Genomic DNA, 22,532 nt, shown 5'->3' on the forward strand with positions numbered 1-22,532 from the left:
TTTTCTCAGTATGTAAAATTCAGTGGTATGTAGTATCTCAGATCTCAGTTGTGTTGTGTTTTATAACATTCATTCTTTCAACCAGGAAATAACTAATAATGCCTATTCTATGTCAGACACTGTTCCTGTCCTTGAGGAGCCTCTCATACAATAACTAAATAACTAAATCTCATACAATAACTAAAATGAATTAGTGAGAAAGATCAGTGGGAACACAAGAAAAAAGACTGAGTATTCCAGAGGGAGCTAGGAATAGGCTTTAGAGGGAGGATAGGATTTGAACTGAGTTAAGAATAGGCCTACTACACTTAAGTATATGTTCCACCATCCCCAAATCATGAGACCTTTGTTAAATCATTTTACCTCCTTAACTGTTAATTCATTTCAGTAAAAATGTTCTTCTTCCTCATCGTTGCTAAAAACACGGCTAGTTACAGAAGAACCTTAAGTATTCTAATGTTTGGAGTAATGCTTCAGGTATTATAGTAACGCTTACAGTAACACTTAAAATACTAAAAAAGCCTCCCACACTTCACTTCTATTTACAGATGCTACTCACTTATATATCTTCCGTAACTTTACGGAAAAATGTCTTCTTGAGAACCTGGCGAAATGGCTAGTTTTCAAAATATAAAAAGAACACTGGAAATATTTAAGGCATGATGTGACCATAGTAAGCTTTTCAAATGTCAGGAAGGTGAATGGGTTTCTGTTGAACATGATGATGACGGTGGGCTGAGCAAAGACACTGGGAATAAAGCAGAGCTAAAGGGCAAATCAGACTAAGAAATGAAATGAGAAGAGGACAGCAAATCACTGTTGGAAAGGTAAGGGCTTCGGGGGCAAAGGACCAGACCTTTGAGGTCTTTATCATCAAGAGAACTAAACTCTTCCCTCACTGAGGGACACGCGACCTGCCTAGAGTGGCATTTCTGATGTTACGCAGCACATCTGCCCCTGCTCTGAAGCAAACACTCATTTTAAACACAATGGCAAGCAGCACAGAGTTCAAACCAAGACACTGGGGATTTGATCGGGAAACTCGTTTTAAAAGTGTTGTGATACTTAAATGGGGATAAATGTCCTTGCACTAAAGTTGAGAACAAAAACAAATCATATAGACTTGGTGAGACTCTGAGATATTGAAGTATGATGAAAACAACAAAACAAAAATTTAAAACTTGACCTCATGATGAAGTGTTAATCAGCTTGAATGTGAGAATCATTTCACCATGCACAGTATATCAAATAACCACATTTTACACCTTGTATACATAGTTTTAATTTGTCAATGACAGGTAAATAAGACTGGGGAAAAAAACTTTACCTCTTCTTTATCAATGTCATAGCTTTGTCACATTTTTGCATGCCTACCAATACCAATCACCTAGGTTCATAGCAAGAAGATGTAAAGTAGTTTTGTTACAGTTTTATTACAACCTACACAAAATGGATTAAACCTCTTCAACAACTTCCTCTCCTTAGAGAAACAAAATCTAGACTGTGTGGCCTGGCCTCCAGGGCCCTCCTTCAAGCTGGTCTTGACCTCTCAAGCTCACTCCCCACTCCCCATGGCTCCTGATGCTCCGGTCATACTGCCATTCTTTCAGTTCCTTCTAGAGGCCAAGTTTTCCCCATTTCAGGGCTTCCATATACTATATGATTCTCTTTGCTGGGAATGCTCTAGTTCTCCACTCTAGTTCTCAAAATAGTTCTATTATTTTTGTAACAACGTTTAAAGAAAGTTAAATGATACAGAAAAGTACAAAAGAGAATGGATGTCCCTTCTCCTTCTTCAGGGTTCATGTTAAAGGTTACCTTGCCAGAGAAGTCTGTAAATGAGGCTTCCTTGTTATTATCCTGTATCACACTTTTCACTGTACCTTCATAGAGCCACTGAAATTAACAATGACATACTTGCACTGCTTTTTTGCCTACAAATAGGCAGCCTCACCAGCTCTGCATCCACAAGGGCTGGGGTCATATTTACTTTATTCACTCCTGATCTCTATCTAGCACAGTTCAGACCATAACAAGTGCTCAAGAACTCTCCTACCATCATCTGTGTGGTATTTTTGCCAAGCATTTTAACTTGAATCATGAGGAAATGATCAGACGAATCAAGAATCTGGGATGTTTTACAAGGTGATTTGCTTGAATTTTCCAAATTGTCAATGGCATGGGACACACAAAAAGGCAAAGAGGACAGTTTAGATTAAAAAAATAAAAAGCAATGACAATCAAATGCGATGTTTGAATCTTTACTGATCTGGGTTAGGAAAAAAAGAGCTATAAGGACTTCACTGAGTAAACAGGCAAAATTGAATATGGACTGTGGGTAAAATATTACTGAATTTGTTAGATTTGCCTGTGATATTCTGGTTAGGTCCTCAGGAGATACATACATAAGTATTTAGGAGTGGAGTATTTTGATATTTGCTACTTATATTATCCAAAAGTAATTTCAAACAAATTTTTCCATAAAAATATAAAACACCTGTGTTTTGTGTGTGTGAAAAAGGAAGGAAAAGAGATGCAGAAAAGGCAGTGTGGAAGAATACTGAATTGATAAATTAAGTCAAGTGTATACAGGTGTTCACCTTAACAATTTTTCAATTCGGTTGTGGATTTAAAGAAACACTAAGAAGAGGGAGGATAAAGGTCTTTGCTGAATGAATGAATAAAATGGCACTGAAGCAAGCCAACTTCTCCCTCCTAGTCCAATACATAAATCTCAAAATAAAGACTGATGACAGTGGCTAGAGAAGATAAAACGTCCCCAAAGGGTTTAACCAAGACTAAAGTCTATCCAATTATCCCAGTAATACAGAAAGTTCTACCCTTGTACCAATTTTCAACACTGTCATTTATTTTTACCATGTTTCTTTCCCATGATGCCATTATATTAAGGAAAAGGTTTCCAGATATAAGAGTTAACACTCATGCACTAGAGTCTGCCCAAAGGCAATACAAAGCCATGATCAAGTCTGAGGCAGGATATGTGTTAAGAAGTACACACAGAGACCTAATTACTTACATGGAGAAGCAGAACAGCAGCGAGAAATGACTGGCCTTGGCAATAGCCAATCTCTTCATCATACACAGAATAAGCCTGGGGGGAAAAAAACCACAGGAGGTGTAAATGAATGTAGCCAGTCTTAAAAATAAAACAAAACAAAACACAAAACTTTATTTATTTGGCTGCACTGGGTCTTCGTTGCACCATGTGAGGTCTTTGAGTTGTTGTATGGGGGATCTAGTTCTCTGAACAGGCAGGGATCGAACCTAGGCCCCTTGCCTTGGGAGCCGGGAGTCTGTCTGTCTGTCTTTGCTCATGCTTTTCCTTCTCTGCCTGGAAATGCGCTCTTCCTTGAGGTTCCAAACATATCCCATTCCCCCAGGATTCTTTCTCTCCTCGGTAGGTCTCTGGTACTTACTACAAATGTATACTTATTACAGCACTTAACACACTGCGTTTTAGAGGTTCCTCCTCTCTACTAGACTGTTAACTTCATAGGGGCAGGGGCGGTGCCCTGTTCAACCTAGCAGCACATCAACACATACCAGGCACTCACCAAACACTGTCAATGTTTGTATGTGTAAACATGCTCTCATAAATTCAGGTGAAATTCAATATAATCTCCTTATATCCCCCACTCTGTCAAAGCTCATCTGATGAGAGGGCCTATAGAATAAGAAACACCCATCTTTTCCAAAGACAAGATGCACAGAGAGATTTAGAAATGATCTTTTATAATTTAATGAGACAACTTTCCAACTATCAAATCAGTAAAAACTAACAAGTGTTAAAACCAGTTTCATTAAGGCTGTTAAAAACTAGCAGTAACATATGCTAACACAGCTCTGTGGAAAGCTGTTTGACAATACAGATGAAGGTAGCAAACAACATTTGATTAGTCAAGAAAGAATAAAGGTTTCACAGTTAACAGTTGTACTGGAACTCCACAACTGCTAATATCCTGGTCTGACTTACTTAGGCCCACTACTTACATTCCTTATTTGTAGGATGAGAATAATCACAGTATTTATATAATAGAGCTGATGTATTATTCTCAGTCCCCTCAAGTAAAGAACTCAGTGTATGGCTTTATCAATTATGTCCTGGGATAAAAATGTATTGAATTTTCTATAGGTATAGAATGGAGGGGAGCATTTTTCAGGTTCACAGAAAAGCCTGAAGGAATGCATACAGACATGAAAGTATGTAACACACTTGGGAAATGTTTGAAATATAAGGTTCACGGGGGCTGTAAGGAAATATGGGGAAGAAAAGGCATTTCATTAATTCATCAACATTTAATGAGCACCTACTATAAGATGGCATGCACCGTGCCAAGTGCTACAGATGCTCATATATGTAACAAATGATTCTTGCCCTTGAAAATTTCACAGTTCACTTGGGAAGTCTGACAAGCAAATCAACTAGAGTACAGTGAGAAGTTCAATGTCATTGAAGCATAAAATATTTACAGAATAAGCCAGGACATATTACAGAATGCCTTTAATACTAAGCTAATGGATTTACAACCAGGAAATAAACTAAGGAATTTTTATTTCATTCTGTGGGTTTAATGGAGGCCACTAAAATGATCCTGTTCTAGGGTCAACACAGAGAGAAGAATAAACAGGCTCAAACCCAAAGGCAGGGAGACTAATGCAAGGCAGCTTTTATGTAAGTGCCAGCAACATATGATAGTGGCCTGTACCAGGGCAGTGAATATAGAGGGAAGTACTGCTACAAGAGACAACAACCATCAAACTGAACGTGGCCAAAGGAAGGAACAGAAAAATAACTGAAAAATGACTGTATCTTCAGCAAGACAATGGCATAGGGGTAAAAGAAGGACTGTTTTTAATTAAAAGAGATGTAACAACTAACCACAGTAGGAATATTGCTGGATCCTGATTCTAACTAAACTGTACAGACATTTAGGGAAAACTGATCATGGAACGGCAACTGGATAGTATTGCTCGTTAATGCCACCAGTAGATAATGATCTTATTTTTTTGATGTATGGTGAAGACTTCAGGACTGTGATGTTTGAAGCTTGCTTTAAAGCACTTTAGGAAAATTTTTTTTAAAGGGAAGATGAAGCAACTGTGGCAATATGTTGATAAATTTTGTATCTGGGTAGGGATATACACAAACTCATTTACACTATTCAACTTTTACGGATGTTTGAAAATTTTCATAACGAAGTATGTTTTTAAATGGACTGTATTATTATTATACCTTTTCTGATATACTTGACAGACTTCCACAAGGAGACCAAAAAGCAGCTGGAAATTCAGGCCTTGAGCTAATGTAGATTTGGAAACATTTATGCAGTGGTGACAACTGTAGGGTGGAAGGAGTCACCCCGGTAGACAGTGGAGAGCTACAGTAACCAGTGGCTGAGCACCTAGAAAGAAGGCCTCTGTTTTAGGAACTTGCAAGAGAGAGAGAAAAAGTCACGAGGGAGGGAATCAACGAAGCTGTTACAGAAGTGAGAGCTTAACCAGAAAGGGGAGAAATCAGGAGCAGATAAAGCTGTAATTAAGATCATCATGAGAGAGAAACCACAGCACAGGGGGTCAGGAGTACGGGATCAGAGTCAGTGAGAACAGGGTTTCTTTCTGTGACATTTTGCAGGAAGGTGAGGGATAGCTAGATTGTTTCCTTAAACGGGAAGCACAACTGAGCAGGGGTTAAAAAGGATGATGAGAAGAGGATCACAACAGAAATGATAGCTCTGTAAGTTCTATGAGGAAACTGAAATTAAACCTAAGAAACAGTTCGCTAAGTTCCAAGCGTCCTTATAGTTTAAAGCATCTAGTTTGTCACTGGGGCTTCCCTGGTGGCTCAGATGGAAAAGAATCCTCCTGCGATGCAGGTGACCCGGGTTCAATCCTGGGTCAGGAAAATCCCCTGGAGAAGGGAATGGCTACCCAATGTAGTATTCTTGCCTGGAGAATTCCATGGTGGGCTACAGTCCATGGGGTCGCAAAGAGTCAGACATGACTGAGTGGCTAACACTTTCAATTTATCATTGGAGAAACTGTCTTTTATTGCTAGTCTGTCCTAAAACTAGCCGTTGGTTTTGCCTTCTCAACCATAATATGCAAATTCCTTGAGGGTATGTCTTGTGCCTTGCTTGTACTTCCTATATAGTAAGTGCTAAATAGGTACTTGCTTAGTTTTAGAGGGAATAGACCAAAGCCTAGTTCTGAGGCCCAAGAAGGTCAAATTCATCACTTACAATGTGAATACTAAAAAAGAGTTTGCGATGCTGTAGGACTCAGAGGCTTGTGACATTAAACCAGCTCGCAAGTCTAAATGTGGTGCCAGGGAACTACTGACTGAAAGTCCTGATTAAAAGAAATCCTACCATTTTATGTTAAATTATTTCCTGTTCACCATGAATCTAAAATTATGTTGTTTCTTCTGGTTTTACAAAAACTATTCTCTTTTTTTTGCATTCTTGGACATAAAATACAAATTACATTTTGCAGTTATCTTTTGCATAATTTCAAAGAAACAGAATATTACCGCCTAAAACAGTCTTTTTGGGGTATGAAATACCTTGCATATTTTATATAAGGAATCTTGTCCATCTCCTCCTGTGTCCTTAAAGTAGTCGTGGGCTGGGAATGTCCGGTTAATATCACGAGTGATAGCACTGTCCTGGGGAGACTCCTGTGGAAACACCAGGAAGCAGAAGGTTCAGATGGATGTACTTGTCTAGGCTAATACAACAAGGTCGTCTTCTAATTTACCTGCTTTAAAATGCTGCAGGAACATACATACACACATGCGTGCCTGCGTCTTCAGGGAAGGAAAAGCAAATATTAAGAGGGAAAAAAAGGAAGACAGAAAAGAGACTCGTTTCACTCTATACACCTCATGTATACTCCATCCCTGCTGCAAGGAAGTGCAGGTGATAACCTTTCTATTGTTAAGAAGGAATATGTGTTTCAAAATGGATTTCCCATAGGAAAACACTCAATCTAACCTCAAAAGAAAGAGGCAAAATGCTCCGGTTAGAAATACTGGGTACAAAAATTGCTGCTTTAATTGATCCTTTGGCACAAAACTCATGGGCCAGGTTCTCAAAAGGAAAAGAGAAGTTCCCGGATTGGAATTTACCCAGAGGCAAATGGCATAAAAACACATAGCCTTCTACTCAATATGAAACGAGACTATCAAATGCCTACATATTCAAATGGGCTATGGGAAAATATCCCTTGCTTTTTTACCAATGGAGAAAAACTGTTTCCTCTTCTACAATGAGTAATTAAAACTAAACGAATATCAGTAATGCACAAAATATGCCAAACACCCAGCTATTTCTAACAGCTTTCCTTTGTTAAACTTTATTTGCTCATGCAGTGAAGAACTGTAGCACAGGAACATGGCCTTCTGTTTTAACAACGTATTGTCCTCATAGCTAAGACAACAGACTTGATTCTCCTCAGTGAGACTGCATTATTTCAGCACAGCATCCAAGAGCCTGACACTCTTGTTTCCAGTGAAAAATTAGTAATATATTTTTTTTGGTCTGGTAATTTTTCTAGCCTTTTAGGTAATCAGGTTCCCAGGGCCATGAATATTTTACAGTTGTGGAATCTAAAATAACTTTATATTAAAAAAAAATTTTACTATATAAATTTAACATGCAACATCATGTAAATTTAAAGTGTAGAGCATGTTACTCTCCATGGAGTTGCAAAGAGTGGACTGAGTGACTAACACTTTCACTTTGATACATTCACACTATATTGTAAAATGATTGCCAGTATAGCAGTATCGCATTGTAGCTGCAGTACAGTATTATATTACTGCCTACAGTATTACTACTGCCTACATTCAAAATACTGTGCATTAGATTTCTGGCTCATTTACTACTCATTACAAGTTTGTATGCTTAAATACTAGTCTCATCCTTTCAACCTCCATCACTAGTGAGCTAACTTTAAGCCTATGCTCTTTCTTAATCTGCAAACTATTTAAGCCTACAATGATACTGCCAAACTGCTTTCCAAAGAGATTTACTGGCAGACTATCGGGATTTTTTATTTTTTCTGACTACTAGTTTTTAATGCATCATTAACAACAGTCAGGGCAGCTCTGAGCTGTGGTGATCCCTGCAGCACAAACTGCAAGGTGAGAATTAAGACTACAGTGGTTGGTTGCCTGGTGGCAGCTTCTAGGCTGTAACACATGGAGCGGAAACAGAGCTGGGGATAGGGAGTACCTCCCTGAATTGAGAAAAGAGACAGCAGAATTCAGGGAGGGCAAGGTAGCTAAGAGTCTGTAGCTCAGAGTACCAAACAGGAAAGCTGAACAGAAAGAGGTCTGCAAAGCTACCTAGAGGGGTCCCTATGAGTCACAAAATCATAAAGAAAAAGATGATAAACTGGACTTCATCAAATTAAAAATCTTTTAATATTCAAAACCTACCGTTAAAAACATGAAAAATGTAAGCCATGAACAGGATAAATCACCTATTAAATCTATCTGATAAGGGACTTATATCCAGAACATATAACTCTCAAAATAAATAAGGCGACAAACAACTGATTTAAAGGGAGGAGGGGAATGGTGGTAAAAGATGGAATAAATGCTTCACAAAAGAAGACACAGAGATGGCAAATAAACACACGAAAACATCATTAGTTATCAGCAAAATATAAATTAGAAGTTCAATGAGATTTCTCTACATGGTCACTAAATGCTAAAATGAAAAGTACCCAATATACAAAGGATTGGCAAAGGGTGAAGAACAACTTGAACTCTCATACATTGCTGGTGGGAATGCAAAATGGTACAAATATTATAGAAACTGTTTGGAAGTTTCTTATAAAGTTAAACATATGCTTATCATGCAATTCAGTGACTCATGTCTACATAGTCATCCAAGAGAAATGAAAATAAAAATACATGTAAATATTTGAACTCAAATGTTCATAGCAATGTGATTCCTGATAGCCCAAACCGGGCTCCAGTGGGTAAATGGATAAAGAAACTGTGGTACATTCATATAGTGACGGAATACTACTCAGCAGTAAAAGGGGAAAACCCAGTGATATGCAACATGATAGATCACAAAAGCATGAAAACTGTATGAAGTAAGATAGACATAAAAGACTACTTTCTATAATTCCATGTATATGCAATTCTACAAAAGACAAAATTACAAAGTAAAGAAAGCAGATCAATGTTTGGAAGGGGCTGGGGCTCAAGGGAGAAAGGCTAATTTTTAAGAGCTATTAGAGAACTTTTTAATATGCATATTAAAAAGCAGAGGCATTACTTTGCCAAGAAAGGTTTTTCTAGTCAAAGCTATGGTTTTTCCAGTAGTCCTACATGGATGTGAGAGTAGGACTGTAAAGAAAGTGGAGTGCCAAAGAATTGATGCTTTTGAACTGTGGTGTTGGAGAAGATTCTTGAGAGTCCCTTGGACTGCAAGGAGATCCAACCAGTTCACCCTAAAGGAGATCAATCCTGAGTGTTCACTGGAAGGACTGATGTTGAGGCTGAAACTCCAATACTTTGGCTACCTGATGCTGACCTGATGACTGGGCATGTCTGGACCCAGTCCCCGCAGCCTGCCCCTTGGTGGGGCAGTACCCCCGGAGGCCAGGAAGGTCTGGGCAAAGGTCTTGATGCTGGAAAGATTGAGGCCAGGAGGAGAAGGGGATGACAGAGGATGAGATGGTTGGATGGCATCACCAACTCTATGGACCGAGTTTGAGTAAGCTCTGGAGTTGGTGATGGAAAGGGAACCCTGGCGTGCTGCAGTCCCTGGGGTTGCAAAAAGTTGGTCACGACTGAGCGACTGAACTGAACTAACAGAACTTTTTGAAGTGATGGAATTATTATCCATCACATCTGTGGTACTAATTAAAACATGTATTGTTCACTTAAAGCTGGTGAATTTTATTGTACATACATCACATCTAAATAAAGGTGATTTTAAAATGGCAAACAAACAAAAGACATACACATACAACCAAACAAGAGCCCCTGGATGATTCAGGTCCTTTAGATGAAGAATTTCCAGTACTAGTTTAGCTATATGTACCTAAAAAATGAAAAGGATGCCAACTCATCTTTAAGGGCTTAAAACCAGGGGCTTAGCTTAGAGTCAGACGTACCTGGGTTTAAAAGCTGGCCTATTCCCTTACTTTGCTGAAAAACTTAAGGTAAGCTTATCTTCTCTGGTTAATATCACCTACCTTATAAAACTGTAATGATGGTTACATTAAATAATCTATAAATTATAAACAGGTAAAGAAAGAGCTTCCAAGGCTTCCCTGGTGGCTCAGTGGTAAAGAACCTGCCTGCAATGAAGGGGACATGGGTTAGCTCACCTGGGAAGATCCCCTGGAAAAGGAAATGGCAACCCTCTAGTATTCTTGCCTGGGAAATCTGATGGACAGAGGAGCATGGTGGGCTACAATCCACTGGGATCACAAGAGAGTGGGGCATGACTTAGTGACTGAACAACAACAAAGAGCTTCCAGAACCGTCTGACACATATATAAAACACTTGATAAAAGTGAAAGCAAGCAAAGCACCCAGTACCCTGAGAGCTGGGGCTGTCCTCTAAACACACACACATCCACACACAAATAAGCACATACTCATGCACACAAATATGCGTGTGCACACACACTGTTATACAGAGTACACACACACACACACGGTTCACAGAATGTGTATTGTTTTTACTTTTATATGTCTTATCTTCCTATAAAACTATTCACATAGGGGTAGAAACTGTTGGTTTAGTTTTGTAACTTCCACAGAGCCTAGCAAAATCATGACACACACCTAGTGCTTGATAAATATATCTAAGAAAAATCCAAAAGCTTCCTTAAAATTGAGTGATGACAATGCTCATGTGATCAACAGCTCTCCCCAAACCATCTCTAATGCTAACATTTATTAATTCAAGACTCATGTGAAAGAGGCAGGAGACTAAATCAGAAGAGAACCTTATTAATAATTAAAGACATTCTGACTAAATACCTGAAAAAACCAAGATTGCTATAATGATTGATTCATTAGTGACTTTCAAATTGTGTCATATGCAGGCAAGAGAATAACTGTCATGAGAAATAGATGAGAACCCCCCTTGTGGCTTCTCCTTATTTTTTAACAAAAGAAATTAAAGTTATTTAAAAAAATTGAGTGTCTTATCAGTACCTTTAGGGAAGTATACTGATTTTACCAAGCCACCCCAAAACTGAAAATTTGCTTACTCAGGGGTTTTATTATGAAATATTTCAGTAATGCTGAAAGTATAGAGAACATATAATGAATACACATGTAGATTATCAAGATTAAGAAAGCAAACATCATAGATACAACAATGTACACCTAATTCCAATCTCATATGCCCTCTTCCTTCTTTTACAGTTAACCACTATCCTGATTTTGCTATCATTGGCAGGCATGTTTTAATGTATATGTTATGTACATATATGTGTATAGATGCATGTATTAATATATGTATATGAATATAGCATCTATAAACCATATATACCCTTTACAGAACGTTTAAAGTATTTTCTATAAATGACATTATAATCCATGTCTTCTTCAGTAGCTTCTTTTGTTTAATACTATATTTTAATGATTAATCCATGGTGATAAACATAGCTCAAGTGCATTTAACTCTATTAACTATGTAGTTATTTATGTATGAAGTTATTTATCTATTCTACCGTGGATAAACATTTAGATGATTTCAACATTTTCCACTACAATGTGACAATAAAGATTCACGCTTCTTCTCAAAGCAAAAGAGAAAGAAACAGAACAGAGTCAAGACTGGGCCCTTCAGCTCAAAATGCAAAATAAATCACCCTGCAGTTATCAAGAGAAATTACAAGAAAAGGAGTCTATATTAAAAATATATGTTACTGTGGGTTAATAGTTTTTATTCAGCCTAGGATATGTGAATTCTTTTCAACTCAGTTTTATGTATGTGTTTATTTTTGGCCACACTGTGCAGCTTGCAGGATCTTAGTTCCCCAACCAAGGATTGAACCTAGGACCCCACAGTGAAAGCACCAAGTCCAACCCCTGAACTGCCATGGAATTCCCCTGAATTAAAATTAAAACTCAGTTTTAATTTTAACAAACACATAGAATATAAAATAGCAACACAAAGAGAAAACTACAGGCATATTGGGAGTTAAGAAATCTTTATTTGAAATAAAACTGTTTCATGAATAGCTCAAACAGCAACAGACCATAAAAGTCTCAGCTTCAATTGTGAAAGTGCAGCATGACAAAAACTTATTGTACCCCTAGAGTCATTAAGAGGAAAAATAATTGGATTTCACCAAAATTAAAAATTTCCTGCTTATAAAATACATCATTAAGAAAAGAAATAGGCCAGTAGTACATGCATCTGAAAAGGAACTATATTCAGAATATATATAAAAACTTAAAGAGATGACCTAATAAAATGGGCAAAAATTTGAGCAGACACATTAGATAAATAAATGAAAAGGCAGTTACCAGGACAATGTCAATTAAAACCACAATGAGCAAGCCAGTCAGAGCCTCTACTAAAAAGAATGAGTTCTTGGTGATGAGAGGAGAGCTACTACCTGGAACACTCTGTAGAGAATAATTCAATCAAGTGAAGACCTGGAAAATCAGAATGATAATTTTAAAGCATTGAAGGAAGATGACCCAAAGCAGCATTAAGTAGTTTCTGAAAGGTTCTAGAACTTAAAAACAAAAAAGAGGAAGAGGACTTAAAGCACTAAAACAATAATTAAAATAAATTTCACATTGACAAAACTTTTCAAAAATGATGAATGGACATGTTATTGATCTACATTTGAAGTTCAGCTACAATAAATTATTCTGAAAAAGTTGTAAATTCTATTCTTGAATTACATCTCCACTGTAATTGTATTTCCAAAAGAGATTTCTGGTTTTTTAAAATGTCAGATGAAATCACTCTGGAATTTTATGAAACAAAAATGGAAGTTCTGAAACAGGCTATGAAGGATAGATTGTGGCTTAAGACAAACATGAAACTTAGAAAATTATATGAAGAATGACAGAAGTACAAAAAGCTTCAAAATATTCTACGCCAGCTGTGTCAGTTATAACAGACTGACTGATGATAAAGATAACTTGAAAATGGATACACAGTTATGAGAGAGATATGATTTAGAAATTCAAATGTACATAGAATAGGAACACATAAAAAACTTCTCTGAAAAAACTCTGTAACTGGTTAGTTCTCATCCATCTGCCTTCCCTCTAACCGTTTGATCATGGAAGTCATCGGGTAAGGGGTAAAATGCCCTTCAGAGGTGGTGACTTTGAAAATTCACATACTGCATTTTTGAAGCCTTCAAGAATGATAATAAATTGAGGAGCTCTATGCAAACCACTTGCTTAAAATATTTGGTCTTAGGAAATATGCTGAAGAACTTGGGAATAAATCCATTAGACTTGCCAGAGGCCAACCTATACAAAAATGATCCAAAAATTCTAACAATGATGGATTTTGTAAGTTCCTATCATAATAATGACATTGTTAAATTTGAAAAGATTCTGAAAACAAATCACAGTAACATTTTGGACAATTCTTTCCTAAGAGAACACAGAAAAGAGCTTTTGTAAACCATCCAAACTCAAGTGCTTATAAAATTAAGATTTATACCATGATACACAGTCTTTTTATTTCTAAGTAGTTAAACATAGACATAGCTGATACAGGAAACTTGTTAGCATAATGTATACTGGATGACAGTATTCACAGCCAAATTAAGTTAGTCAACCAAGTACATATTTTCAGCAGACTGTCAAGTTTTTACAAATGTGAAACTTTTTAACTAGTCAAAGCTACAGTTTTTCCAGTAGTCATGCATGGATGTGAGAGTTGGACTATAAAGCAAGCTGAGCACTGAAGAACTGATGCTTTTGAACTGTGGTGTTGGAGAAGACTCTTGAGGGTCCCATGGACTGCGAGGAGATCAAACCAGTAATCCTAACAGAAATCAGTCCTGAATATTCATTGGAAGGACTGATGTGGAAGCTTCAATACTCTGGCCACCTGATGTGAAGAACTGACTCACTGGAAAAGACCCTGATGCTGGGAAAGACTGAGGACAGGAGGAGAAGGGGACGACATAGGATGAGATGGTTGGATGGCATCACAGACTTGATGGACATGAGTTTGAGCAAGCTCTGGGAGTTGGTGATGGACAGGGAAGCCTGGTGTGCTGCAGTCCATGGGGTCGCAAACAGTTGGATATGACTGAGCGACTGAACTTACAAATGTACTTAAGGCAGTCATGAAGAACAATTAAACCTTAAAGGAACAAGAAATGGAAAAACTATTGTAAGGTGATATGTGCTGAAAGCTACTGAAGTCACACAGATGTAGTTCTTTTAATCAACTGGCTTTATGTTTTAGCTGCTTCATTTATCGTAAGAAAAAAAACAGCTTTACTGTCCTGAAGAAAACAAAACTGCCATACAACTGTACAGTAGTAACATTCTGTGAACTTTTTCTGTTAAGAGCCAGATGGCAAACATTTCCTCAACTCTCCCTCTGCACAGTAAATATGTAAAAAGACAATATGTAAATGAATAAGCACTTCTTCATTCTAATAAAACTGTATTTTCAAAACAAGAAGCATGCTGGATTTGCCGAAGTTTGCCAAGTCCCCTAAATATACAACATGATAACTTGTCACCAGCAACATGACCAGAGAGATCTTTGGAATGATTTAGAATACACTGACATGTTACTGTTGATTAACTTCATATGTTTTACTTGCAGAAATTTTACCACAAACAAGGTACCACAACTTGAAATGTATATGCCTTTGAACACTTTTTCCCCATGTAATAATGAATGTTAAAAATATTTGCTGTATTTCACAAAAGTCAACTCTCCAAAGTCTTGTATATTTCTATAGCAGCAATGCAGTAAATAATGGCATATTGTTCCTTATATTTCAAGCAGTAACACAAACAGTACACACAACTCAGAAATTCTAAACATACACATTAAAACATATTAGACTGGCTAAAATAAAAAGACAATACCAAATGTTGGTGAGGATATGAAATAACTAGAAATCATTGTTGCTAGTGGAGATATAAAATGACACAACCACTTCAATGAATTACAAGGCAGTTTCCTGTGAAGTTAAATAGGCATTTACCCAGACCCAGCAATTTTACTCCAAATTTCAGTTTCACACAGAAGAAACAAAACCATGTATCTAAGAGGAAAAAACATATAGAAAAATGTTTATAATAATATTATTTGCAATGGCCAAAAACTAGAAACCTCAAATGTCCATTAATAGGGGAAAAAAAAAGACAAACATATTACCATTCATATAATGGAATGCGTAACATACATTGCTGGAAATAATTTTACTAAAATGCTATAAAATAATAGCACTTTAAAAATGTATTCACTAAACAAATACAGAGAATTAAAACCTCACGCTAAAATCTGAATCTTTATTTCCCGTTCCCATACTCTTATCAAATGGGACTAGTCACTGTTTCCCAAACATAAGCCCAAATTAATGATACAGCTTTAAGTTTTAAGTGTTAGCCACTCAGTTGTGGCCGATTCTTTGTGACCCCAAGGACTTTAGTCCGCCAAGCTCCTCTGTCCATGGAATTCTCCAGGCAAGAATACTGGAGTGGGCTGCCATTCCCTTCTCCAGGGGCTCTTCCGACCCAGATCGAACCCAAGTCTCCTGCATTGCAGGCATATTCTTTACTATGTAAGCCACCAGGGAAGTTCAATGATACACCTTACTGCATTTTAAAAAGACAAATCTAACCTGTAATTTTCTTAGTATAATAACAAGCCCTTTTTGTTTTCTTATTTTAATAAAGCATTTCTATAATACTGGGGAAAAAATAAGAAAAAAAGAGATAATTTCACAACTCAAATAACTGTAGTTTATGTTTGGTGAGCATATGCCTAGCTTTTATATAATTATTTTTAAAATAGAGTTTATATTGTTTTGAAAATTAACTTTTACTAACTGCAAAATGTCGTAAGCCTCTTTTTCTGTTATTTGACAGTTATTCCCTAGCATTTTTAGTGGACAGTAACAAGAGAGTTCCATTCACTATAACAAAGCCTTTGACTATGTGGATCACAATAAACTGGAAAATTCTGAAAGAGATGGGAATATCAGACCGCCTGACCTGCCTCCTAAGAAACCTGTATGCAGGTCAGGAAACAACAGTTAGAACTGGACATGGAACAACAGACTGGTTCCAAATAGGAAAAGGAGTATGTCAAGGCTGTATATTGTCACCCTGCTTATTTAACTTCTACGCAGAGTACATCATGAGAAATGCTGGGCTGGAGGAAGCACAAGCTGGAATCAAGATCGCCGGGAGAAATATCAATAACCTCAGATATGCAGATGACATCACCCTTATGGCAGAAAGTGAAGAAGAACTAAAGAGCCTCTTAATGAAAGTGAAAGAGCAGAGTGAAAAAGTTGGCTTAAAGCTCAACATTCAGAGAACTAAGATCGTGGCATCCGGTCCCATCACTTCATGGCAAACAGATGGGGAAACAGTGGCTGACTTTATTTTTCTGGGCTCCAAAATCACCGCAGTTGGTGACTGCAGCCATGAAATTAAAAGACGCTTACTCCTTGGAAGGAAAGTTATGACCAACCTAGAGAGCATATTTAAAAGCAGAGACATTACTTTGCCAACAAAGGTCCGTCTAGTCAAGGCTATGGTTTTTCCCAGTAGTCATGTATGGATATGAGAGTTGGACTACAAAGAAGGCTGAGCGCCGAAGAATTGATGCTTTTGAATTGTGGTGTTGGAGAAGACTCTTGAGAGTTCCTTGGACTGCAAGGAGATCCAACCAGTCCATCCTAAAGGAAATCAATCCTGAATGTTCACTGGAAGGACTGATGCTGAAGCTGAAGCTCCAATACTTTGGCCACCTGATGCGAAGAGCTGACTCATTTGAAAAGACCCTGATGCTGGGAACAATTAGAGGCAAGAGAAGGAGACTACAGAGGATGAGATGGCTGGATGGCATCATGGACTCAATGGACATGGGTTTGGGTGGACTCTGGGAGTTGGTGATGGACAGGGAGGCCTGGCGTGCTGTGGTTCATGGGGTCACAAAAAGTTGGACACGACTGAGCGACTGAACTGAACATGGCCATAATTTACTAGGCTGAATCTCAGACTTTGGTATATTCAGGCTGTTCTACTACTTTTCCTATAAACAAAGCTGTGAAGTAGAGCTGTGATTCTGAAGGGGAAGCGATGATCTGTGCAATCACTCTTTTCCCTAAAAATCCAGCATAGCTCTTGTGTTCTGGGATTTGAGCTGCAGTGCCAATCTGTCCTCCAGGAAAGTTGCACACTCCAGTTCATACAGGACACTGGTATCACCTTTAGAGTAACTGCCCTCCTGTTTTGGAACCGTCACTTATACACTTGTCTCAGCTTCCTTCTGGTCTGTATATAAGAACTGTCTCTTAAAGTTGCAGAGAATGGCATATAAAATTTACAGACTCCATCCCACTCTCACCAATGCATTTTTTTGCTGAACCCACATGTTGACAAATACAGAGGGGAAAGAAAGGCACTATCATGCAAATATTCCCTCGTTCTGTCAGTTGAGAAGCTTCCCAAAGTGGCTCAGTGGTCCTGCCAATGCAGGCGCCACAGGAGACATGGGTTTGATCCGTGAGTCAGGAAGATCCCCTGAAAGAGGCAACCTGGAAATGGCAACCCACCCCACGATTCTCGCCTGGGCAATCCCATGGACAGAAGAGCCTGGCAGGCCACAGTGCATGGGATCACAGAGTCAGACACGACTGAGTACACACACAGTCAGTCAGTCAGCAATGAACACATCTCGTGCCAGGACCTTGGTTTCCAATACCATTTACCAATAAAAGGAACCAGGCTCCTTATGGAAAAGGTTGATTCTAGGACTGGGGCAGGAAATACACAAGATAATCCTAGAACATCGAGAATTGGCAGACGATAAGGAAGCACTTCCCCCCAACTCACACCACAAAGAAAACCACCCACAACCATGGGAACATGTCAAAGGGAAGTATGTGCCAAACAGAATTTCTAGTAGTCAAAGCTAGAACAATTTGAGCAACAAAATTAATGACGTAATACTAGATTATAAGCTAAGCATAAAATAAATATCCATGGATCTATACTTATATAAATAAATGAACAAATAAGTAAATAAATGGGGGCAGAGGGGAAGAGGCCAATCTTCCAGAGAGAGCTCCAAATAATTTATGTAAACACCCTGCCCTCATGGAGGGAGCCCACTCCTCTGTTGGTTGTGCCCAGAGTCTTCCTTCAGAGTACAGGATGGTAAGGGGGTGAAAAAAGTAACAACACTGAAGAAATCTGACAGACATGCCCTCAGTGGGGTGCTCAAGGTGCACATCAGCAGTGACAAGTCATGCTGACAGCACAGCACGTTCCCTCGATGTGAGGTGATGAAAAGGGGAGTTTGCTACGTGTTCTTCTTCTCCCAAACTCATAAACTTATGAGAAAAACACCAGACAAATTCCAAATGAGGGAGGTTCTATAAAATACCTGACCAGCATTCCTTATAGCCGCCAAAGTCATCAAAAACAAGGAAAGTCTAAGAAACTACTACCAACAGGAGAAGCCTACAGAGAGAGGAGGACTAGACAAAATGTAGTATCCTAGGTGGGATCTGGAAGAGAAAATGGACATTAAGAATAAACGATGGAAATCTAAAGCATGGACTTTGCTTAATAGTAATGTATCAATGTTGGTTCACTAATTGAAACAAATGTACCATATTAAGATTTGCACTTACTTAGGCACTCAATAAAATGCTGGACTGATTTGTGGAGTAAAACTGTTGAAATGAATGCTGTGGGTACAAGCTCAAGAGTAATAAAAAAAGAGTCTGTTCATGTAATTAATTTCTAGGTGATTTCTTTCTTGTCCCCAATTCTTAAGCTCTTTTTAGTGTGTATGAGAAAGCACTAGCGAGGCTTTGTTGCTTTCTTAAAGTGTAAGGCTTGTCTAAAATAATTCGTGCAGACAAAAATCTAAGGAAATAACATTTGTACTGTTTTTTTGGTCCCATCTTGGTTTTGAAAGTCATCCATAAGTTCAAATCACAGTGGTACCAGGTTCTGTAATTTTTCTGGATGACTATTTTTATACCTTACTGTGAGAATTGGCTCACTGAGTAACTTCTCAGGATTAACAAGGTACTGGGAACTGACGGAAACTCTTTGAATACACACCCTTTGTAAACTCAAGTTGAAAAATAGAAAGCTAAGAATGGCAGGAAGAAAAAGAAAGTACCCAAACAAAGAAAATGCAGTGGAAGGCTGCCATGAGAAATAACCAGCATAGAGAAGATTATTTCCAAAGTAACTTGTTGCCTAAAGAAAAAGTTAGATCTTCTTAAAGATTATTTGGAATGAAATAAATGCTTTGTTAAATGCCATCATGTAATACTTAAGAAAACAAAACAACTCCACTCAAATCCACCATGCTCTATCTTATCTTCACTATATATTTCTCAGAAATAAAATAATTTTTTGGCTACATTTTGCTCTTTAAAAGTCAGCTACAGATTGTCAGAAGTGATTTTAAAGACTTAGTTTTTAAAATTCCCTAGAATAAAAACTCAAAAGAAGGAAAATGAAATTTAAGAAGTACTATGCTTAAAAATGAATAAATAGGGACCAACAACTTTGAGGTAAAATCATTTTCTTAATGTTCTATCTCCCAAATCTCTTTCTTATTTACATTTTCCTACTTCTCTGAATTGCAAATATTCTAATAAGGTACACCTCAATACCTCAGTAATACGAGGTACAGTGTACTTGTAAAAAACAAACTGTGTGTGCATGCATGTTTAGTTGTGTCCCACTCTTTGCATCCCCATGGACTGTAGCCCACCAGGTTCCCCTGTCCATGGAATTTTCTAGGCAAGAATACTGGACCAGGTTGCCATTTCCTACTCCAGGGGCTCTTCCTGACCCAGGAATTGAACACGTGTCTCCTGCATCTCCTGCACTGGTAGGTAGATTCCTTTATCACTGTGCCACCTGGGAAACCCATAAAACATATTAAAGCCCTCAATTCCATTTATAGTTTAAGCAATCAGAATTCTAGAAGTAAATATGTTTGATGGGCTCACTTAACACTGACAGTGTACATTTTTACCTTAAATTCAGATTTCAAGAACATAAAAATGTGTACCTATACAAACATAATTTTACTTGTCCCTATGTAACTAGCACCACTTATCTTCAAATTAGTTTTCTTTCAAACTTGCAGTGCTGTTATTCCACACCAGTGCAGTAAGCAGGAATTTCAGTGTAAACCAGATTTGTGGGTAAACACTACTTTGTATATTTATCCTGGTGATTTACTCTCAGATACAAATCTCATAACTCTAGTAAAGTGTTCACTGGATAACATTTAATAAAAGACTTTGAAAGCTCAACCAAAGGAAGGTAAGAAATTAATCTTTAACATATTTAAATAACTGAAATACTGTATAGGTATTCAGTAATTGGGACTTCCCAGGAGGCTCAGTGGTAAAGAATCCACCTATCAATGCAGGCGATGCAGAAGATGTGGGTTTGATCTTTGGGTCAGGAAGATCCCCTGGAGAATGAAAAGGCAACCCACTCCAGTATTCTTGCCCGAAAAATTTCAGGGACAGAGGAGCCTGGTGGGCTATAGTCCACGGGCTTGCAAAGAGTCGGACATGCCTGAGAGACTAAACACATTCAGTAATTAATGTTTCAAAATTTCCACTCCAAACACATCATACACATAACAAAGTGTAACTAGATTTCCACAAATATGGAAGTAACTGAAGGCATTTCAGAATCTGGCCACAACTATGTGAAGACTGGAGTTGGACCTCTGACAAATACCAAAGACAGATTTTAGGCGCTATACCGAGGTCACACCAGGTAACAGAACACAATGTCATAGAATACTGACTCTGGGTCAAGCAGTTCTATTTCTAAAAACTGCCGCTCCTACTTGCTAACTGTATGACCTTGGATAAGTCACTTAACTAGTGTGAGCCTTAATGTCCCTATCTGTAAAATTTATGCAATGCTCACTGTCTTACAAAGTTTATGAGAAACAAATTAAATACTGCATGGGAAGCAGGTAGCATTAGGCCTTGTCCATCAGTAACAGCTTTTTCCCATCAGACTTGAGATTTATGATGCTGGCATATTTCCAACCTTGGGAGAGAAGCCAAAGGCAAAAATGTGGATTTGGCAAATTTTCCCATATTTGAAACTCAGTGAACTGTGAGGGATCTGCAAGTTTAGATAGCATCCAATTCAGAAATCCAATATATATTATCACCATCATAATTTATTTTAACCAAATAAAATTATAAAGAAGATAAATCAGGGAGCAGAAAAGCTGACACAAAATATAAATGGTGCAATAACTTTTTCAAACCTATGAACTTTGCTAAGCAGAACACTCTAGAACTCAGTATAAAACACCTTTGCTGATTATCTTTTAACAACATCATTTCTCAGAGGCAAAAATCCATTTGGGTTTCTCTCTTGATTCATTTAGTAAAGACTTCATTTACTTCAAGACAATCAACTAACTCTACCCACACCTAGGGCTACTAATTCTTCTTTCCTCTTGTTTCCCTTCCAGTAAGAAAACAACCTGCCCCAAACATAACACAACAAAAAGACAACTACATTCTATAATCAATGAACGTGCCAAACAATCTTTTATTGCAGAAAGCAGACTCTAAAAGCAGCCTCCAGAAATGTCTGCCAACTAGGCGCCTCTAACTTTAAAACACTTTAGCATGGTTACCAGCCAAACAGTTATATACTTGCTATGTTGGATCTATATACACAGTGTAATAGAAAATTAAATGGCTTCTTCAAAAAACATGACTTTTTAATAAAATAAGGTAAGGTTATCACATTGTTTCAATCCAAATATGGCATCATAGTGCCATTCTAAAAATAAATCTAAGTCCCATGTGAGATTCAGCCTTTTAGCTGTGTTCATTTCCTTTTAGGGCTCAAGTTTCCCACAGGAAAATTATTCAGTGCTTGGCAAAACTGTCCCAAATCATGTATAGATAAGGCACAACTGCTAAGTGCACCGTCAATCTCTTCCTGCTTTGCTATTGTTGATTCTCCTTCACAGTACCCCCATCATGGAGAGGCCCAAGAAACAGAAAATGCTCGAGAACTTTCATCTGACAAAAGTGAAGACAGTAAGTGTCCCTTTGAGTAAAAGGTGTCAAGGAGGTAATTTATGAGTCAGCTAAATTAGAAGACAAAATTATTTTATATAAAGTCACATTTCAAATATATGTTTCTGATAATTGTGATGAATACCAAATATTTCAACTGTATTAATATTACTGAGCAAAGTACACATCAAATGCCCTTTTAATACTTCTTAATACAGATTGTATTATTTGACTAATACTATTCA

General features: G+C 37.7%; 1 protein-coding gene across 3 annotated transcripts in view; it reads right to left on the reverse strand.

Annotated features, from left to right (window-relative positions):
- The window catches only part of RABGAP1 (RAB GTPase activating protein 1), a 162,921-nt gene that overhangs the window by 31,858 nt on the left and 108,531 nt on the right, over positions 1-22,532 (reverse strand). For all 3 annotated transcript variants that reach the window (XM_043916904.1, XM_043916906.1, XM_043916905.1), the window contains 2 exons: positions 6,584-6,697; positions 3,038-3,112 (listed from right to left, as the gene is read on the reverse strand). In XM_043916904.1, the coding sequence (XP_043772839.1) occupies positions 3,038-3,112; positions 6,584-6,697 (189 nt within the window). The remainder of the gene's footprint in view (positions 1-3,037; positions 3,113-6,583; positions 6,698-22,532) is intronic.

This window comes from Cervus elaphus, chromosome 11 (genome assembly GCF_910594005.1).
Source record: "Cervus elaphus chromosome 11, mCerEla1.1, whole genome shotgun sequence".
Lineage (NCBI taxonomy): Eukaryota > Metazoa > Chordata > Mammalia > Artiodactyla > Cervidae > Cervus > Cervus elaphus.